The 15,745-nt window shown below is 45.4% G+C and overlaps 2 protein-coding genes across 3 annotated transcripts; one reads left to right on the forward strand and one right to left on the reverse strand.

Moving 5' to 3' along the window:
• Positions 1-153: 153 nt before the first annotated feature.
• On the reverse strand, positions 154-6,486 carry KPNA2 (karyopherin subunit alpha 2). 2 transcript variants are annotated; one of them, XM_080629300.1, is made up of 11 exons: positions 6,354-6,486; positions 5,374-5,489; positions 5,139-5,276; positions 4,970-5,058; positions 3,883-4,151; positions 2,649-2,743; positions 2,287-2,550; positions 1,438-1,671; positions 1,169-1,351; positions 913-1,062; positions 154-814 (listed from the first exon to the last, which is right to left on the reverse strand). In XM_080629300.1, the coding sequence occupies exons 1-11, from the start codon at positions 6,409-6,411 to the stop codon at positions 725-727; spliced, it is 1,686 nt and encodes a 561-aa protein (XP_080485426.1). In that variant the 5' UTR covers positions 6,412-6,486; the 3' UTR covers positions 154-724. The 2 variants fall into 2 exon arrangements, with proteins under 2 accessions (XP_080485426.1, XP_080485427.1); XM_080629301.1 differs by lacking the exon at positions 6,354-6,486 and adding an exon at positions 5,788-6,174.
• A 3,733-nt stretch (positions 6,487-10,219) lies between these two features.
• On the forward strand, positions 10,220-15,578 carry LOC308227055 (UPF0450 protein C17orf58 homolog; the record flags this gene model as incomplete). Its single annotated transcript, XM_080629324.1, is given in 6 exon segments — positions 10,220-10,235; positions 10,238-10,348; positions 12,298-12,927; positions 13,034-13,114; positions 14,670-14,861; positions 15,391-15,578. Coding segments are annotated over 6 exon segments (1,218 nt in total).
• Positions 15,579-15,745: the final 167 nt, after the last annotated feature.

Below are 15,745 nucleotides of genomic sequence, written 5' to 3' on the forward strand. Positions count from 1 at the left end.
CCTCTCCTCCACACTATTACTTGCAGTTTAGTACTACACTACAGTCTTTAAAAGGCAGAAGATGGTTTAGCTCAGTTATGAACATGGTAGAACAAAGCTGAGTCCTGTAAGAGATATCTGGAGAGAAGCAGCAGTTTGTTTGTTCTGCAGTAATAGATGACTGCTATATACAGAAGTGGGAGCTTGGAGTGACCAAGTTTAAAACCAGTCTTGAGAGCTGAATGGCAAAAATGCAGGTCTAAACCATTCTAAATTTTTGATGAAGAATACTTACCCTATAAGTCACCTTCTGAGAAAGCAATTGACAGTTAAATTTAATGTCTTGATATCACTTTATTGAACTTCAAATATAAACCCTCTTTAAAAGCCTACTCAGTGTATTGGTTACAATAATGGGTTATGTAAAACATAGTAGAAGGTTTGCAGAGTAGAGGCTCGTGCTTTGCGAGAAGCCTGTATTGCCCACTCACTTGCATTCTTCTCCCCAACAGGAACAGTAAGAGCCAAACGGAGAACAAGTATTTACAAGTATATATCAGAAAGAATGAAGTTTACAGTTAGAAATTCACATATGTACAGTTTTGAACTGTTCAAGTATGTTTCAGCTGGACAAAGTGCTACAGGTCACAAAAAAAACACAGTAAAAAGAGGAACTATTAAGACAAAGAGGCAGCAGTCACTTGTGTGCCAAACAAGTTTTAGGTGGCTGCAACATACACAGAACCTAGAAGTTGAAAGTATCTGGAGTATTGCCCTGAACTTGGAAAGTGTAGCTAGCAGTAGATTCTGGTACAACATTTTGGTCTTCCTCCTCCTAGAAGAAAGGGAAAAGTTTTGAAATAGCAGTAGCATATTAACCTAGTAATTACTGCTACAATAGAAAAGAAGAAAAATCATCCTGCAGACACTTACCTCTGCTGAGAAATATTTCTCAATCAGGGTGGATGAGGCTTTGTATACTTGTTCATTTTCATGTGACTGGAGAGCTTCAATTTTGTCTAGACCCCCACACTCCTCAATCATGAGGCAAAGTTTTTCAGTCTCATTAATCTTCTCAGCAGCCTGCAAGACAAACATGGAATAACCTCAGGAAAGATGTATGGCACCAACTACTGGAGAACTACTAGCAACAGCTTGGACAGTGATTGAGTATACTGCATCCACATACCAAGAATATGTTAGAAATAGCATCCAGGATAACCAGCACAATTTTGCTGTCTTTAGCTGAGAGGAGATTCAGTAGTGGTTCAACAACACCAGCCTGAACAAGGTACACAATCTGCTCAATTGTTCCACCACTTGTGTAGTTCGCCACAGCCCACACAGCTTCTTTTTGAGATTTGAAATCCCCCTGTGAAGATAAATGTAGGGTATTTGAACACAGATAGTAGTAGCAATAGCAAAAGCTTCAGAGTAATAAATACAGTCTGTGTTTACCTTCCTCAGAATACCAATGAGATAAGGCACAAGACCATGGTCTATAACTCGCTGAATCTGATCCTGGCGCCCAGCGGTGATGTTGGACATCGTCCATGCTGCTTCTTTCTGAATGTTGTTTTTATGATGAGAGAGGAGACTTGGGAAGACAGACAGTGCTCCCGAGTCAATAACAATCTGTGTCTGCTCATCAGTACCAGTGACAATATTTCCTATGGCTCTTAATGAAGGAGTCTGAAACAAACATGAAAACAGAAAAATTGGGATCATGGAATCTGTGTTTGAATACAGCCATACTTGATGTCCCTATGCTCAAGCCTGCCCAGTTAACAGCATGATATGTTATTACTGATGAGTTTTAACCTCCTTTAGCATACTACAGGTGGACATTAAGCATACTAGAACTGCAAACCTTCCAAGGCCAATCTACAAACAACTCCTAATTATAGAGCTTAGGAAAATTATCTTCCAAGTATTAATGCAGCTTTATTATATGGCAATTTTAGTGTGCACAGAGCCCATTTCCAAATACAGTCCCTAGAATCTGGATTTGCAACAGCAGTTTAGAGTTAAAAGCAAGTTTTAAAGGATGTCAATTGTTGTGCTGACTTGTGTGTTAAATCCGATGATTATGTAAAGAAGCTCAATAGGCATCAACAGCAGTGGTTTGTCTCATGCAGGGCAGACTCCAGGAAAGATAATAGTTCAAGTCTTACCTACACAAAACCTAGAATCAAGCATCTGATTTATGTGTAAAAAGAAGCATTCAGTTACATGAATGCTAGTCTAACTGCAGCTTTATCCATTACTCAAATCAAGCAAGAACAATCTGCATGTCTGATAGCTTACCATTATTGGCAGTTCACTACATCCCAGGAGCTTCGCAAGTTGTGGCACCAATCCAGTTTTCACTACAACTTCTATCCTGTCATTGGAGCCATCTGTTAGATAGGAAAGTGCCCAGCAAGTGTCTGCTAACACCTCATGGTCATCATGGTGCAAGAGCCGAACAAGAGTTGGGAGAATCTGCTCAATAGCTTCTATGGGTGGTGCAGGATTCTTATTACGACACAGGTTTGAGAGGGTCCAGGTAACATTGCGTAAATATCCAGACTGCAAGGGTTGAAATAAATGGTTAGCAGCTGTTCAGTTACCTGAGCAATTTTACCCACTTGTTAGTAACTGTAACTTGAATCATACTGCACACTTACAGCTAAGGAAGAGAGATCAGGAACAGCAAGTAGACTCAGCAGTGGCTCTATTGCACCAAATTTAATAACTAGATCTCTATAGGTAGAACCATCCCCTGGGAAAAACAGAAAAAGAGACAGATGAAGACCAAAATAGAGGGACATGTGCACATGGTTGTGTGTTAGAGAATGAATTCTTATACTGCTTTAAGAAGGGCTAGATAAGAAGATATAGGAGGAAAAAGTGACAATTGCCATGGTTAACTCATATGCCAAGCATGTGTTTTTCTAGCCTCAGTGGCTAGATTTTCTTCTCTGTTGGAAAAAGAGATAGTTTAGCATACGTTTTCTATACAGCTTTTCTTGGAGTTCATAACTAAGCAGGGACTTACGTGTTTCTTTGAAAACATATCTAAGCCCTACCACTAGAACAGAGCTTTTCTCATAATATGGGACTTCAAATGCATGATAATCATTGGTTGCATGATTGGGGTCTATAGCATAATGCTCATGGAATGGCAAAGTTTGACTGAACTCTTCTATTGCAAGGTACAAAAAAGTACCTTGTAATTAGGTTTGAGAACTCTAGGAGAAACTTTAAAACTCCAATCAAACAGGACTTCTATGAGCTCATTTCCTCTGGGTTGAAGATTCACTATTCTCTTTAAGGCACAGATGTTGGAAAACATAATAATACAGCAAACATATTTAACTATATTATTATTATTGACTTTCTTTAAAAAAAGGCTCTGATCCAACACTGGCAGATGAAGTAATCCTGAAAGGTGTATGAGAAACTTCAGTATTAATACTTTCACATCAGTAAGTAGCTGTTTTCAAAGCATGGAATATTGGCCATCAACATACACAATTATGTGTGCCATCTGCTTCCTCCCTTCCCCCTTCTAGTCAACACACAGACCAGAGCTGACTGGCAAGTCACAAAACCAACAAGATATGCGAAAAAGTCTTATGCTTAGCACAGCTATATAGCTCTATCAAAACTGAACTGAAGCGTGAAAGCAACCCACACAGTACAGCCCGTAGGTTGCCAGGCATTGCATGAGACATCTTATACCAGGTCTGAGGATGAAGTACTGTTTGTAGCATACTCCACATTGCAGAGCATGCCTTGAACACCATTAAGGCAGTTTCTCAGACACTCAGCGTGCTGCATGACATGTCAGTGGTAATGTCTTACTATTTTAAATAAGGGAACATGTCTGAAATACAGTTGTGTAGCATATTGACATACCTGCAATATTTCCCAGTGCCCACACAGCCTGTTCACTGATGTGAGCATGGGGAGAGGCCAGCAGTGAGATAAAGGCTGGAATAGCCCCTCCATCTACTACTGCCTTTGTTTGTTCTGATGTGCCAGAAGCAATGTTGGTAAGCGCCCAGGCAGATTCAAACTGAATAGGAATACAGTCTGCTCTACCCAAGAAGGAGACCAACTTTGGAATCAAACCAGCCCGAATTATGCTGTCAATTGGGGGCTGCTGCTCTCTTGAGAGGAGTTTCCTAAGGAGGAAAGCAAAGCATTATTTTTGCTGCAAAGATCTGAATAACAGATTAAACAGTATAAAGGTCTATATTTTAACGAGGAAAAGGTTTAACATTGCCTTAACATTCAGGAAGGCAATGCAGCATGTTATGAAGAAATACAGACAAGCTGAGTGCTAGCTTCCTAAACCTGTGTTAACATTGGCTTTGGCATGTCCTCACTATACGAGAGATTCTGCTCAGACTCTGAAATAAAGCAGACTTACAAGAGTCATAATACTTCTGAATTGCTAGAGGTTTCGCAGCAGAAAACTTACTGACTGCCAGAAGCAGCACTGCAACAGTATATAAGCTTGCTAAAGGAGGCTTTAGATTTGGAAAGAGAAAACAAATTTTGCATTCTTCAAACCCCTGTCATCATCCTGTTCATGTTATTCTAAGGTGTATCACTGCACTCAAATTGTGTAGTCAAGTGTTAAGACAGTTTAAAGGTATCTTTGCTATAACAAAGGATTTATTATTGTAACTCCTATAACTCCAAGATAGACTACTACTTATTTTGACACTTCAAAACCACTAGAAAGAATTTCTACTTCCTAGTAAAATATTCAGGCACTTTTAACACTCAAAAGCCATATGGTTTCAATAAGACTATGACTATGGTAAGCATACCTATGCATTTTACATAAAGCTGACTCAGGCACTTGTTGAATTACTGTCTGATGAGAGCAGCCATAGCTGCTACCATGTGCAGACACTACGGCTCATAAGCCAATTCTTTTACATTGGCCAAAACTGGCTTGTGGAGCTGAATAGGTTTCCTCTAAATTCCTTACCTGGCAGCTTGAGTAGCCTGTAGCTGAATCTCTGTATTATTATTATTAACTCCTTTGACTATTTCTTCAACTGACCAGTGTGCTGAAACCTGTACAATAAAAAGATACATAAATGCTTTGCTGGGAGAAGCATGTGTCTTAAGCATACCTGTTCCACATACCCACTTACCTGATTACTCCTATTTTCCTGAAGGGGAGAAGTAGCATCATCTGGAAAAGTGCTAACATTTCTTCTTTTAAGCATCTGGTCATCTTTTTTAGCTTTCCTCAGCTCTACATTGACTTCAATACGCCGCCTTCTCATTTCCTAGAGGATATACATTCATAATAAGTTCTCAGCTTTTACAACTCATGTTTAAAGAGATAATGGCTAGCTGAAGTATTAATGGCATCAAAATACTCACTGTAGCATCCTTTCCTTTGTTCTTGAATCTGTTCAGTCGAGCTGATGGTGTATTGGCATTCTCATTAGTAGACATCTTGCTTATTAGAGTTTTGAGAGAAACAAGTAAAATCAAGCCTTGAAACAGAGCAAATAAACAGCAATTTTACTCCGTGAGAACTGAATTTGAAAACCATGATCAGTACTTGATAATGAGACACTTTTCCATATTAGATACAATAGCAGCCTCTGACTTGATTCAAGATCAAGTAACATAACAGCTGTCCCTTTAAACACCTAGATGTCACAGTAAGCTCTAGCATTAACAAAAAAGCAGTAGACCCACATACATTGTTTTAAGACACAGCCACAAACACTAGCAGAATCATTGTTACAAGCAAGATTGACTGTTGCCTCCCGCAGACAGCACACGTACTTTTAAGCACTATTTTCACTGTATTGTATCTCTACAGTGCACGGGCATTCCATCCAGTCCCACCTCGAGCCCTTTTTATGGCAACTACAAGATCTCCCACTAAGCAAGTTCCCGCCGGGAAGGGCTTGCAGCCAGCAGCATGTAGCACCAGCTACGCCGGTAACGACGCAGGTTCGTGCACCATGGGCCGGTTCCACGGTGACCCAAGGCATAAAGACCTAGCTTCGCTTCAGTCACAACGCAGATGGCACACACAACCCGCTCTGAGAGGCGCTGCCAGGCGGCGGTCTGTGACCACGAAGACCCGAAAAGGTCCGTAGTGACCACCGGCCTGTCCTACCGGCAACAAAGTTCAGACCCCTTTTGACGGACCAGCGCATAGCCTGCACCCGCGTCGCCCCACCCGGCTTCCCACTGCCACAAGCTCCCCTCCCGTCCCGTCCCAGGGCACCTCCACCGCAGAGTCGGCACACAACCCGCTACTACACCGCACTCCGCCTGCGAGCACGCTGCACTGCCCACGACCCAGCCAGGCGGGATTTAAATTTCCCGCGCCCTCGCCTCACCATTGGCCAGTTCGAGCCATAGCAACCTCTCGATTGGCCAGTTTGAAATGAAGCTCATAACGCGACGAAGGGGAACGAATCTCCACCGCGCTCCCGGAAGGATCGACCCGACGTCATGTATGAGAGCACCCGTCCCCGCCTCAGCACTACAACTCCCGGCATCCAAGGCGCGGGAAGGCGGCAGCGGCCGGAGGACGGCTGGGGCCCGGGGCGGCGCACGGCATGCTGGGAGTTGTAGTTACACAGGGCCCGGTGCTGAGCGAGTACCGGGGACCTAGAGCCGGAAGCCCTGGGGGGGCACAGGGGACCGAGAACCGGGCGGGTGGGGGGCGCTGCACCGCTGGATGGGTGCGAACAGGGAAGTTTTCACGCTTTTGAGGGGTTTGCGGCGTTGACGTGTCGTTTGCTCACATACAGCCCGATTTCTACCTCAGCAACCAGCAAGTCACCTCAGGCTTCTCTTGAGCACCCCCCCCCTCCCCCCCGCCCTTGTCTCCATAAACGTGGTGCATAAGAATTTAACGTCAGATTGCAGCTGAAGGCAATTCAACAGCGATCAGGGCGGATCGAAACTAAATAATTTGCTAAACAGATCTAAAAATAAATCTGAACGACAAAAAAGCCCTATACCCACCCTTGTGTCATGCCCAGAAAACCAGCAGATCTGGGATTGTTTCCCAATTCCAAGGGATGGAATACAAAAGAACACCCTGTCTCACAGATAAAATTCAAACCATAAAACTTGGGGGAAGACATGACTGTCAGGAACGCTCATTTCAACATCCATAATGGACAATTCAGAGAAGCGTCAGAGATGCACACTGACACTTGTGTGTGGTAAAACACTGCATTAAACTGTTTATGCTGATCTGCAGATGCACGCAGAGGCTGACAAAGATGTATGCAGAGGAGGAGGAATTGTCAAGGTCTTTTTACGTTGCTGGTTTTGCGCCTTACAGTTCTGAGGTTTGTAAAAATGAAATAAAAATCACAAAAACATTTAAGCAAGAGCAAGGAAGTCAAGAGAGGAGAAAGTGCGTCAGAAGTAGAGATACCGAAAAGGCCTAGTTTGAAACGAAAAAGGCAGCTCAAGAGTAGAAACTGAGGCAAAACACCTGCTGTATAGAAGGATCGAAGGGCCGCTGTGAAGGAAGTCCATAAATGTCTGGAAAATGCGCAGTCCGGAGCAGCGAAGCCGGGCGAAGGAGGGCGCTGGGATGGGTGCTCCAGGGCAGGGAGAGAGCTGTCCCCGATCTGGAAACTCGAGGTGTCTGTGGGCCGACATGGGGTGCACATGGTTTGGGGTGGGAGGTGCCACAGCTTGAAAGGCTGTTATCAATGCAGGAAAGCGATAAGGAGGTGGAGGAAATGAGTGCGAACGGCCCCACCGAGGCTAAGCTCCTGCTGAGGCGACGGGGACCCGACGCGGCTCTCATCAGGCGAGCACGCGCGCACGACACCACCCTCGCGCCGCGCTGAGGGAGCCAACGGCCGCCGCGCGTGACGGGCACTGCGCGCGCGCGTGAGGCGGGGCGGAGCTGACGGCACGAGCCCAGCCCCTGCAGGCGCAGCCCAGGCTCGCGCGACGCTAAAAGGCGGGGCCACGAGGCTCGTGGCGGAAGGGTGGCTCCCTGACCAATGGGCTGCAAGGGGGCGTGGCGAAAGAATCGCCCGGCCCAATGGGCTGCAAGGAGGGAGGGTCTGGGGGCGGGGCTTCCCGGTCGCGGGCAGGTGGAACATGGAAGCCCACTGAGGGGCGGAGCGAGCGCCGGCCGGGCGGGGCTCTTACCATGCAGCGCTCGCAGCTTTTGCTGGGTGACCCAGTGGCCTAATGGATAAGGCATCAGCCTCCGGAGCTGGGGATTGTGGGTTCGAGTCCCATCTGGGTCGTGCCGCAGATGTTTTGTGGCGCTGCGGTAAAATCAGCGCAGAGGATACGCGGGCGCGCTATAGAGTGGCTTCTCTAACACTTTTACACGCGGCTGAGGCTGGTGGGGAAGCCGCGGAGCCAGGAGCCCTGGCGCTGCCTCAGATTCCCTCAGCCGCGCCCTCCTGCGGCCGCCGCAACCGCCGCCCTGTCAGCGGGGCGCCTGCCCTGCCCGTCGCCACGGCGGCCGTTCCCCGGCGCCACCGAGCCTGGTGGCGCCGCCGCCGCCGCCGCCTTCCTCCTTCCCGCGGGGATACTGCGGCCGCGGAGCGCGTAACGCCCGGCTGCGGCAGGAGGATGAGGCGTCAGGCGATCGGAGCAGAGGTGAGGATGAGTGTCCCCGGCGGGCGGGCCTGAGGGAGGGCTGGGCCGTGTCCTGCCGCGGGCCCTCCGCAGCCATTGTGGTAAAAGAGCGGAGGAACCGGAGCCTGGACAGCTCCGGTTGCCAGCAGAGCTGCCCGCAGCCTACTGGACACGTCCATTGTGCCGTCGGTCTCGGTTTTCCTCATCCAGGGAATCGTGTCTGCAAAACTTCCGGCTCTCCGCTGCTGCCGGCGGACCTGTAGCTTCTTGAGAAGTAGAAATACCCCAAACACCACTGCTGTCCCTTTAAACAGGATCCTGTCCAAGTACAGTCTGGAGGAACTCATTAACAGGCAGAGCCATACGTGAATATGGGTTAGATTACACTACCAGCTAATTTAAACAGAAAACTCCCTGTCACACTCCTGACAGCTCTCCCTTGGTGCAGGTACACAGCTACATGGACTGGTTGAGTGGAAGATGAGGTACAGCAGGAATATACGAGCTCACCTCTCCCTCATCCTTTGTTTAAATTCCTATTTCCATAATAGCTGTCTTAGAATGACCATGGTCAAAATAACAGAGGAAAATAAGGGTCAGTAAATGCTGCAATAGAATCGTAACACACCGAGTAACAGATATGTTAAAATTTCACTTATTTTGCACACCATTCTGGCTAATTTTCTGTATTTTCCCCCATAGCTGCTTGAGGAAAAGCCCTGAACTTTTAAGAATTCTATTAAACTGCTTAATTAAAGCAGCACAAAACAAACAGTGTTTAATCTAGGCAGTAGCAGGGCCACATGACACAGGCATTAGTGAGAGGTAGATTTTCTGTGGTGGTTTTCAGAGCTGGGATATAGTGCTTCTATGTGGGTTTTAAATTGTTCGTTGCACCTTAAAGGCAGAACGACTTCACAACTTTCATGACATCCAGTAGCAGCTAGTAAGATAAACTGTCAGAATGGACATCTTTTCCAGCAATAAGGTCACCCATTTTGACTGGGAGCACAGAAATAAGCCTACTTAATTCAGTAATCCAAATCGGGGTTGGCTTGGAGTGTGAAAATTTGCCAAATTCTTTATGTTAGCAAATACGGATTTAAAAATAAAGCTGTATCTGGGGTCAGCAGAGCTTTCCCTTGGACTGGACAGTAACTAATGCATTTTCCAGGCTGAAGGGAATCACTGAAACTGGTTTCTTAAACTAGAAGACATTACCAGCTGCGTAGTTGGAGGTGGCCAGAAATTCCTGAATTGGTTCCATTGTAACGCACACCTTTTACATACACTGAATCGCAGAAGCGATGCACATTCCAGCATCCCTTAATTCCACTTCATGATGTAGTTCTCCATATCCAATAAAAACATATTTGTTCTGTATGATCCCCTTTACAAAATGCCAAAGGAAGCAAGACTCTCCTCCCAGATAAAAATCTGCTGCTATAAACATCCATCCATGTGTTATTCCCAGAGATACAGGTGACTGCAGGCGGTATGGAGCGGTGTGTCTATGGGAAGAGGATGTCCTAGGCAGGGGCAGTGGGAGGCTAGCGGGGAGGCAGCAGCTTGGTTTTGCTCCAGTGGGTTGTCCAGTGAGTGATTCCTGTTTCCCCTAAGGCTGCCTCTCATTAGCATGAATCGGGGGAAGGGCATAAAAGACTCCAGTTCATTTGGAGTCTGGAAAATCTTTACTTCAAAATGACAACCAAAGTGTTCTGGCTCCTCTGCTTTGTCATTAGATCATCTTCCAGCTCCGTGGCCGGTAAGTCTGTTAACATTCGAAGCAGGGCTTGGGGCATATTTGCCTTTGGGATCAGGGAAGGCTAAACACGTTACTACATTTCTTGCCCGAGCAGCGCTCTATATTTGTGGTCTTTTCAGCAAGTGGTGGAAGTAATCAGGTAAGGGCTCAAGAGAGAAACATTTCAACATGTTTGTGGGGTGGGAATGTAAATTGCAATGTTTGATTTGTGTTTGAAAGAATTAAGAGCACCTGCCAAAAGCAGGCAGGCAGCTGGTGCCATGAAGCCTGCTAGCCATCAGTCAGCAGCTGGAGTTTGACTTGCTTCTGCTTCTGGGATTTTTATGTGTGTTTGACTTTTCCCTTTCAAATCTCCCTCCCTTTACCTGTAAACTCCAGGTTTCTAATTTATTTCCACATGCTCTGTGCTTATGTGTGCCTGCAGCAAGCTGTGCTAAAGAGATTATTTAAGTACCTGTCCTAAAGAGATTATTTAAGTACCACATTGGCAGAATAGAAACATCCATCTATTCCAGTGGGAAAGAGCTGATTTTGTTGCAGTTGTATTGCTTAGGTGGCAAGAGCTAGACAGGAGTATGCTGGTGTAGGAGAATGATCCTCAAGGTTCTGAATAGATTGAGTAGAGAAAAACAAACTATTTCTTGTTACACTCCATGGCAGGAGGGTTGGAACTAGATGATCTTAAGGTCCTTTCCAACCCTAACTATTCTATGATTGTACGAGAAGGCATGATAAACTGGTAGAGAAGTATACTGATAACACCAAATCCAAAACACCTGTTCAGAGATCACAGCTTCATATTGAACCATCTCCAAAACACCCTTGCCTATTGCTTTCTTTAGCTTGGACTTCTTCCACCCTGTTCTTCATGGACATTCTTTTGACTTTATGTGTGGCCAGCCCAGATATCAGAGAATCTTTCCCATGACAGCAGCTGGTGAGAGCAAAGGGGGAGAAGTGGCAAGGTCAGCAGTTGAGTCAGTTATAGAAGATAAACCAGGACGTTGTTCATCTGTGTATGTCAAATATCTCTTTTCACATAAGGAGTTAGGATCAGCCTCCCACATGATGTTAACCACAGACAGTGAACACCCAGACAGCGGCTGTGTGTGGGTGAATGGTTTTTAAACTCTCTGGCTAACTAAAGGCATGCAGTGGAGGACTGAAGTAAAAGGAAAATGAACTGCAAGAGGGAATTTCTCTCTTCCCAGGCTAAGGTGGAAGGTCATTTTGCTTTGTGAGGTCCAAGTGATCAAGGTGAAGGTATAAATGAAGGCCTAGGTGACTGCCCAGCTTGTGCGAACAGTGTCATTAAGCCTTTCCATCTTTCACTAGATTCACAGGCACTTCTTCTCTTTCTCAACCCTTGTCCTCTCAACTTAAGAAAAGCCTTGCAATAATGGTTACTCAGCAGCAATAGCCTAGCTACCAGTACTGCTACTGCACGGCTCCATAGTGGAAAAGTCAGAGATCCAAAACTGTGGATAAAGATCTTTTCAGTAGTGTTCAAAGCCACTGAAGAGTCCAGATGACACTGTCAATAAGGCATCCCATGGATGGGAAAACCAAATAGTTCTGTTGTCATGGTCTTTTAAACAAGCATCCCAAATAGCAATGTGAACCTTGTTTCCTCAGATGCTCCCTGGAGATTCAGGCTTTTGAGAAAAGGGTTTGTTTTTAATTTGCAACAATAATAAAGTAAAAATGCAAATCTGTGTTCTGCTCACGCAGCTGCATTCTGTGTGCTGGGCCTTCCATTTCTGAGCACAGAACAACAAGGAGCTCTACTATATTTTATCTGTTGAACTATTTATCAGTTGTATTGCCTTATTGTTGAAGGTCTCACTTACAGACTAGAGCCTCCAATCTGCCAGGCACTTCCCATTCAGAAGCACATGGAATAGAAAATTTAAAGTGCTAATTTTCTGTCTCCATTTTTTTGTGTGTAGGATCCCTGTCCTACGCTGAGAAACAACATCAGACTCTCAGCAAAGATGCTTATAGCTCAGCAGACACTGTACCAGGTCACATCAAACGGCCAGCCTGGGGCAGCAGCAGCAGCGCCAGAGAGAACCACACAGAACGCTGGCTCCTGCCTCCCGCTGACCTGCAGCGGCCAAAACCTCCTGAAATCACCTTCCTCTCCTCAGAGAAAAAGAAACGCACCAAACCTGCTCTAGAGAACAGCACGGGGCTGAGGAAACACCTCCTGCAGTATGGAGGGGCCCTGCCACTGGAGAGTACGACTGAGGGGCCTGCTCCTGCCTCCTTTGACTTCAACCACGCCAACAGGAAGCATGCGGACAGGCGGCTGGCTGAGGCTGCCAACAGCGTCTCGGCTCACTTCCACCATGCAGCGTCTTCCTATCACAAGATGACATCCTTAGTGGAGGCTCATCTCTTTCCAGATTCTGGAGCAGTGGAAGCAGGTGATCCTAATGCACTGGATCACTTCAACCGACCAGGCAAGGTAATCCCCTACAAACATACCGATCCCTTCCAAAGGATCACCAAACCCTCCTGGGTCACCAACCGCCAGTCATCCAGCTTGCTGTACCACCTGAGTGCGCTAAAGAAAGGTAAGAGGACAGAGTGCTTTGGCAAGGGATATTGTGAACTTTATGAAGGTTGGGGAGCATAATTTGGATGAAATACCCTGTCCCTCAGCCTGTGTGCCTGTTCTAGATGGTGATAAGGAGAAGGCATGTCTGACTGAGTGCAGGAAAGAGAGAGATGAAGTGGAGGCCTACTGCACGAGTGAATTCGGTAAGTTGTATCCTCCACGAACCACACAAAACAAAACACAGGCCACCTTTGTTCATCTATTGCTGACATTTCACTGCCGCTTTTAAGACACTGTTTCACTGACTGTTAAATAATGACTAAGTACACTAAAAGGACTCATCACAGCTCTTTGCAGATGTACTAAGACAAACGCAGTCTTACATTGCCCTTTCCCTACCTTAGACTAGTATTGCTCTTTTTAGTGTTTCCTCCCCTTCCACTCCCAGGAGGAAGACACTGTTCTTGCTGCTGGTCAACAGAACTAAAAAGACCAACTGCTTTACATACTCTAAGATTAAGCATTGTAGCTGTGCTACTTACCTCTTACTATTGAGAATGAGTTTGTGACTTGGGGGGCTGAAGTTTCAAATGACAATAAAACGGTAAACCAAACAAAAATAAAACTGTGATCCTCTTTGTATAAAGGATCCTCCTTAAAGTTCCTTAGGATTCTATGTCTTTAGTCCTTGTAGTCATTGTGTCCAAGTTGATGTAGCTGAAGATGGCAGAATATAGCCTGGCATTGCTGTACTGTGTAAGAAGCAGCATTTTCTGACTGAAATCTTGCCTTGTGCTTCTGAAGTTGTGAAAGAGATACCAACTTTTTTTCTCACAGTATTTTAAGAGATAAGCAAAATACATGCCTAGTGGTAACAGATGTTTCCATTTGTAGAATATAAACACGTTACGGGACATCTGTTCTCCCTAAATGGAGAAGTCAGGAAGTGCTTTCTACAACTGCTACATTCTGTATTTTTACCACTCTCCTGCATTCCTGTCAAACCTAGGTCTGACAGTGACCCCGCCTGTGTGTATTTAGCCTTTAGCACATGGCTGTCTCATGTCTCTTAAACTGAGAAGGGCAGGTAGGAAAAACAGGTCAGCCATGATGTCATTGCAGTGATCAGAAGGAGCTTTTCATTTCCTTACATTTACAGTGCGGATTAAAGAGTAAATATGACTGAAGTTCCCGCTCAGTGAGGCAGGTGTAACACCAGAAGCCTTGTGTGCCTTACCTGCCTAACATGTTTGTTGTTTTCTGACTCTTGTAGTCAGCTCAGCACTTGTTAAAACCAGAAACTGGGTGGAGAGCATGATGTGACTGAAGGTAAAACATGGCCTGCTTGGTGCCCTGGCCTCCTGGTTATGACAAGGGCATGTTCTTTCAAAAGCTAAAGTGTTTCATTAGCAGGTTGTTGAGTTTTAAATTTGAATATTTTACTCTGTTAGGTAAATACATCCAATTTTTGTATGGAAAACAGTGCTAAAACCATCACTTCCTTTGAAACATCTTATAAAGTTCACGAAGCAGCATCTCAGACCTGTAAAGCACAAGTTAGTAACTCAGCAAGAACTAAGGTGATGATCTCACCAAATGTGCTGATTTGAAGCAACTCCTACTTTCAAGACTGCCCACTACTGAGCCAGAGAATTCCTGACACTTCACAGCGTTTTAAATGACAGCCTTCACATGTGCCCTGAGTTACCACCACATAACCTGATGCTTCCTTTTTCTTTCCCCCCTTCCTCCAAACAGCAGTGAACGGGATCGTTTATAACATGGAAAAACTGGGGAATGGCATCCACCTGATCACACTTTTGGTAAACAATGATGGACTGTACAAGATGAGTCGCCTCTATACTACTCCTGATGCCTTCTTCTTTCGAGTTCACATTCTAGTTGTGGATACTTTCAACTGTAGTAAACCGTGTCTGGACTTGAAAATTGGTAAATAATTCCAGCTAAATTCATTGCACTATTTCTCCTGCATGTGGGGCAGTTTGAACCTGCTGTAGTTTAATAGGCTTAACCTAGCTTGTTCTGAAAATTTGGGAAGAAAAAGTATTTAAACTGGAGGGCTTTTTCCCTTCTAAACTTTCAGAAGAGAAGCAGCTGTGTGAAGAAGTCAGGTTAACAGCATAGTCCTTTCTTAACTTTATCCAGTTCCAAAATGATTGCAAGAGATTTCAGGATTGACATCTAAGTAGCCCAGTTTTCCTCCTAAATGCAAGTTTATCAAATACCAGTATTTTCCCCAAAAAAGCTTCTAGTTGCAGTACAAGACAGCAAATCATTGTTTCCATGCAAGCACAACCCACACTGATGTTCAGGGTGCCGCTGTCCTAAGCCACACATCCAGGATCTATTTCTGCAGGGTACAACTTCACATCTATTCCTAAATCTGCTGCCCTTAGCACCAGTGCAGTGAATGAATCCATGCTTTCTCCAGGGCACAGAAGTCTCATTTGTTTTGCAGGCAGCAGATACATTGTGATGGGTCAGATCTACCACAAGAGACGACAGATCTCTGCAGACCTCCTGCCTTTCCTGCGAGGGCGCCTGAGCCCAGGGGATGGTTTGCTTCGGAGCGGCAGTAGCTACGTGAAGAGATTCAACAGGAAGAGGAACCGCAAGGTGCTGGCAGCTCGCACCAAGTGCAGATAAGGTTTCAGTAACATCCCTCTGACAGGCAGCAGCAGAATTCACCAACCAGAATAAACCAGGCTGTGGTTTAGCAACAGAAGGTAGTTATCCTTCTGTATGAAGCTGGTTATGATGGGACACTTGCTCTTGTGCTTTAGCAGACACTAATGGATTATCTTGACTAGGTA

The sequence above is a fragment of the Psittacula echo genome (assembly GCF_963264785.1).
Source record: "Psittacula echo genome assembly, chromosome: 14".
NCBI classification, from domain to species: domain Eukaryota; kingdom Metazoa; phylum Chordata; class Aves; order Psittaciformes; family Psittacidae; genus Psittacula; species Psittacula echo.

Bases quoted from the DNA above. Each gene is read 5' to 3' on its own strand.
- KPNA2 (XM_080629300.1), bottom strand. From the start codon at position 6,411: ATGAGCTTCATTTCAAACTGGCCAATCGAGAGGTTGCTATGGCTCGAA. The intron at 4,152-4,969 runs GTAAGGAATTTA...TTTCCTCCTTAG, and splicing joins CAGGCTACTCAAGCTGCCAG to GAAACTCCTCTCAAGAGAGC. The intron at 815-912 runs GTAAGTGTCTGC...CCTTTCTTCTAG, and splicing joins AGAAATATTTCTCAGCAGAG to GAGGAGGAAGACCAAAATGT.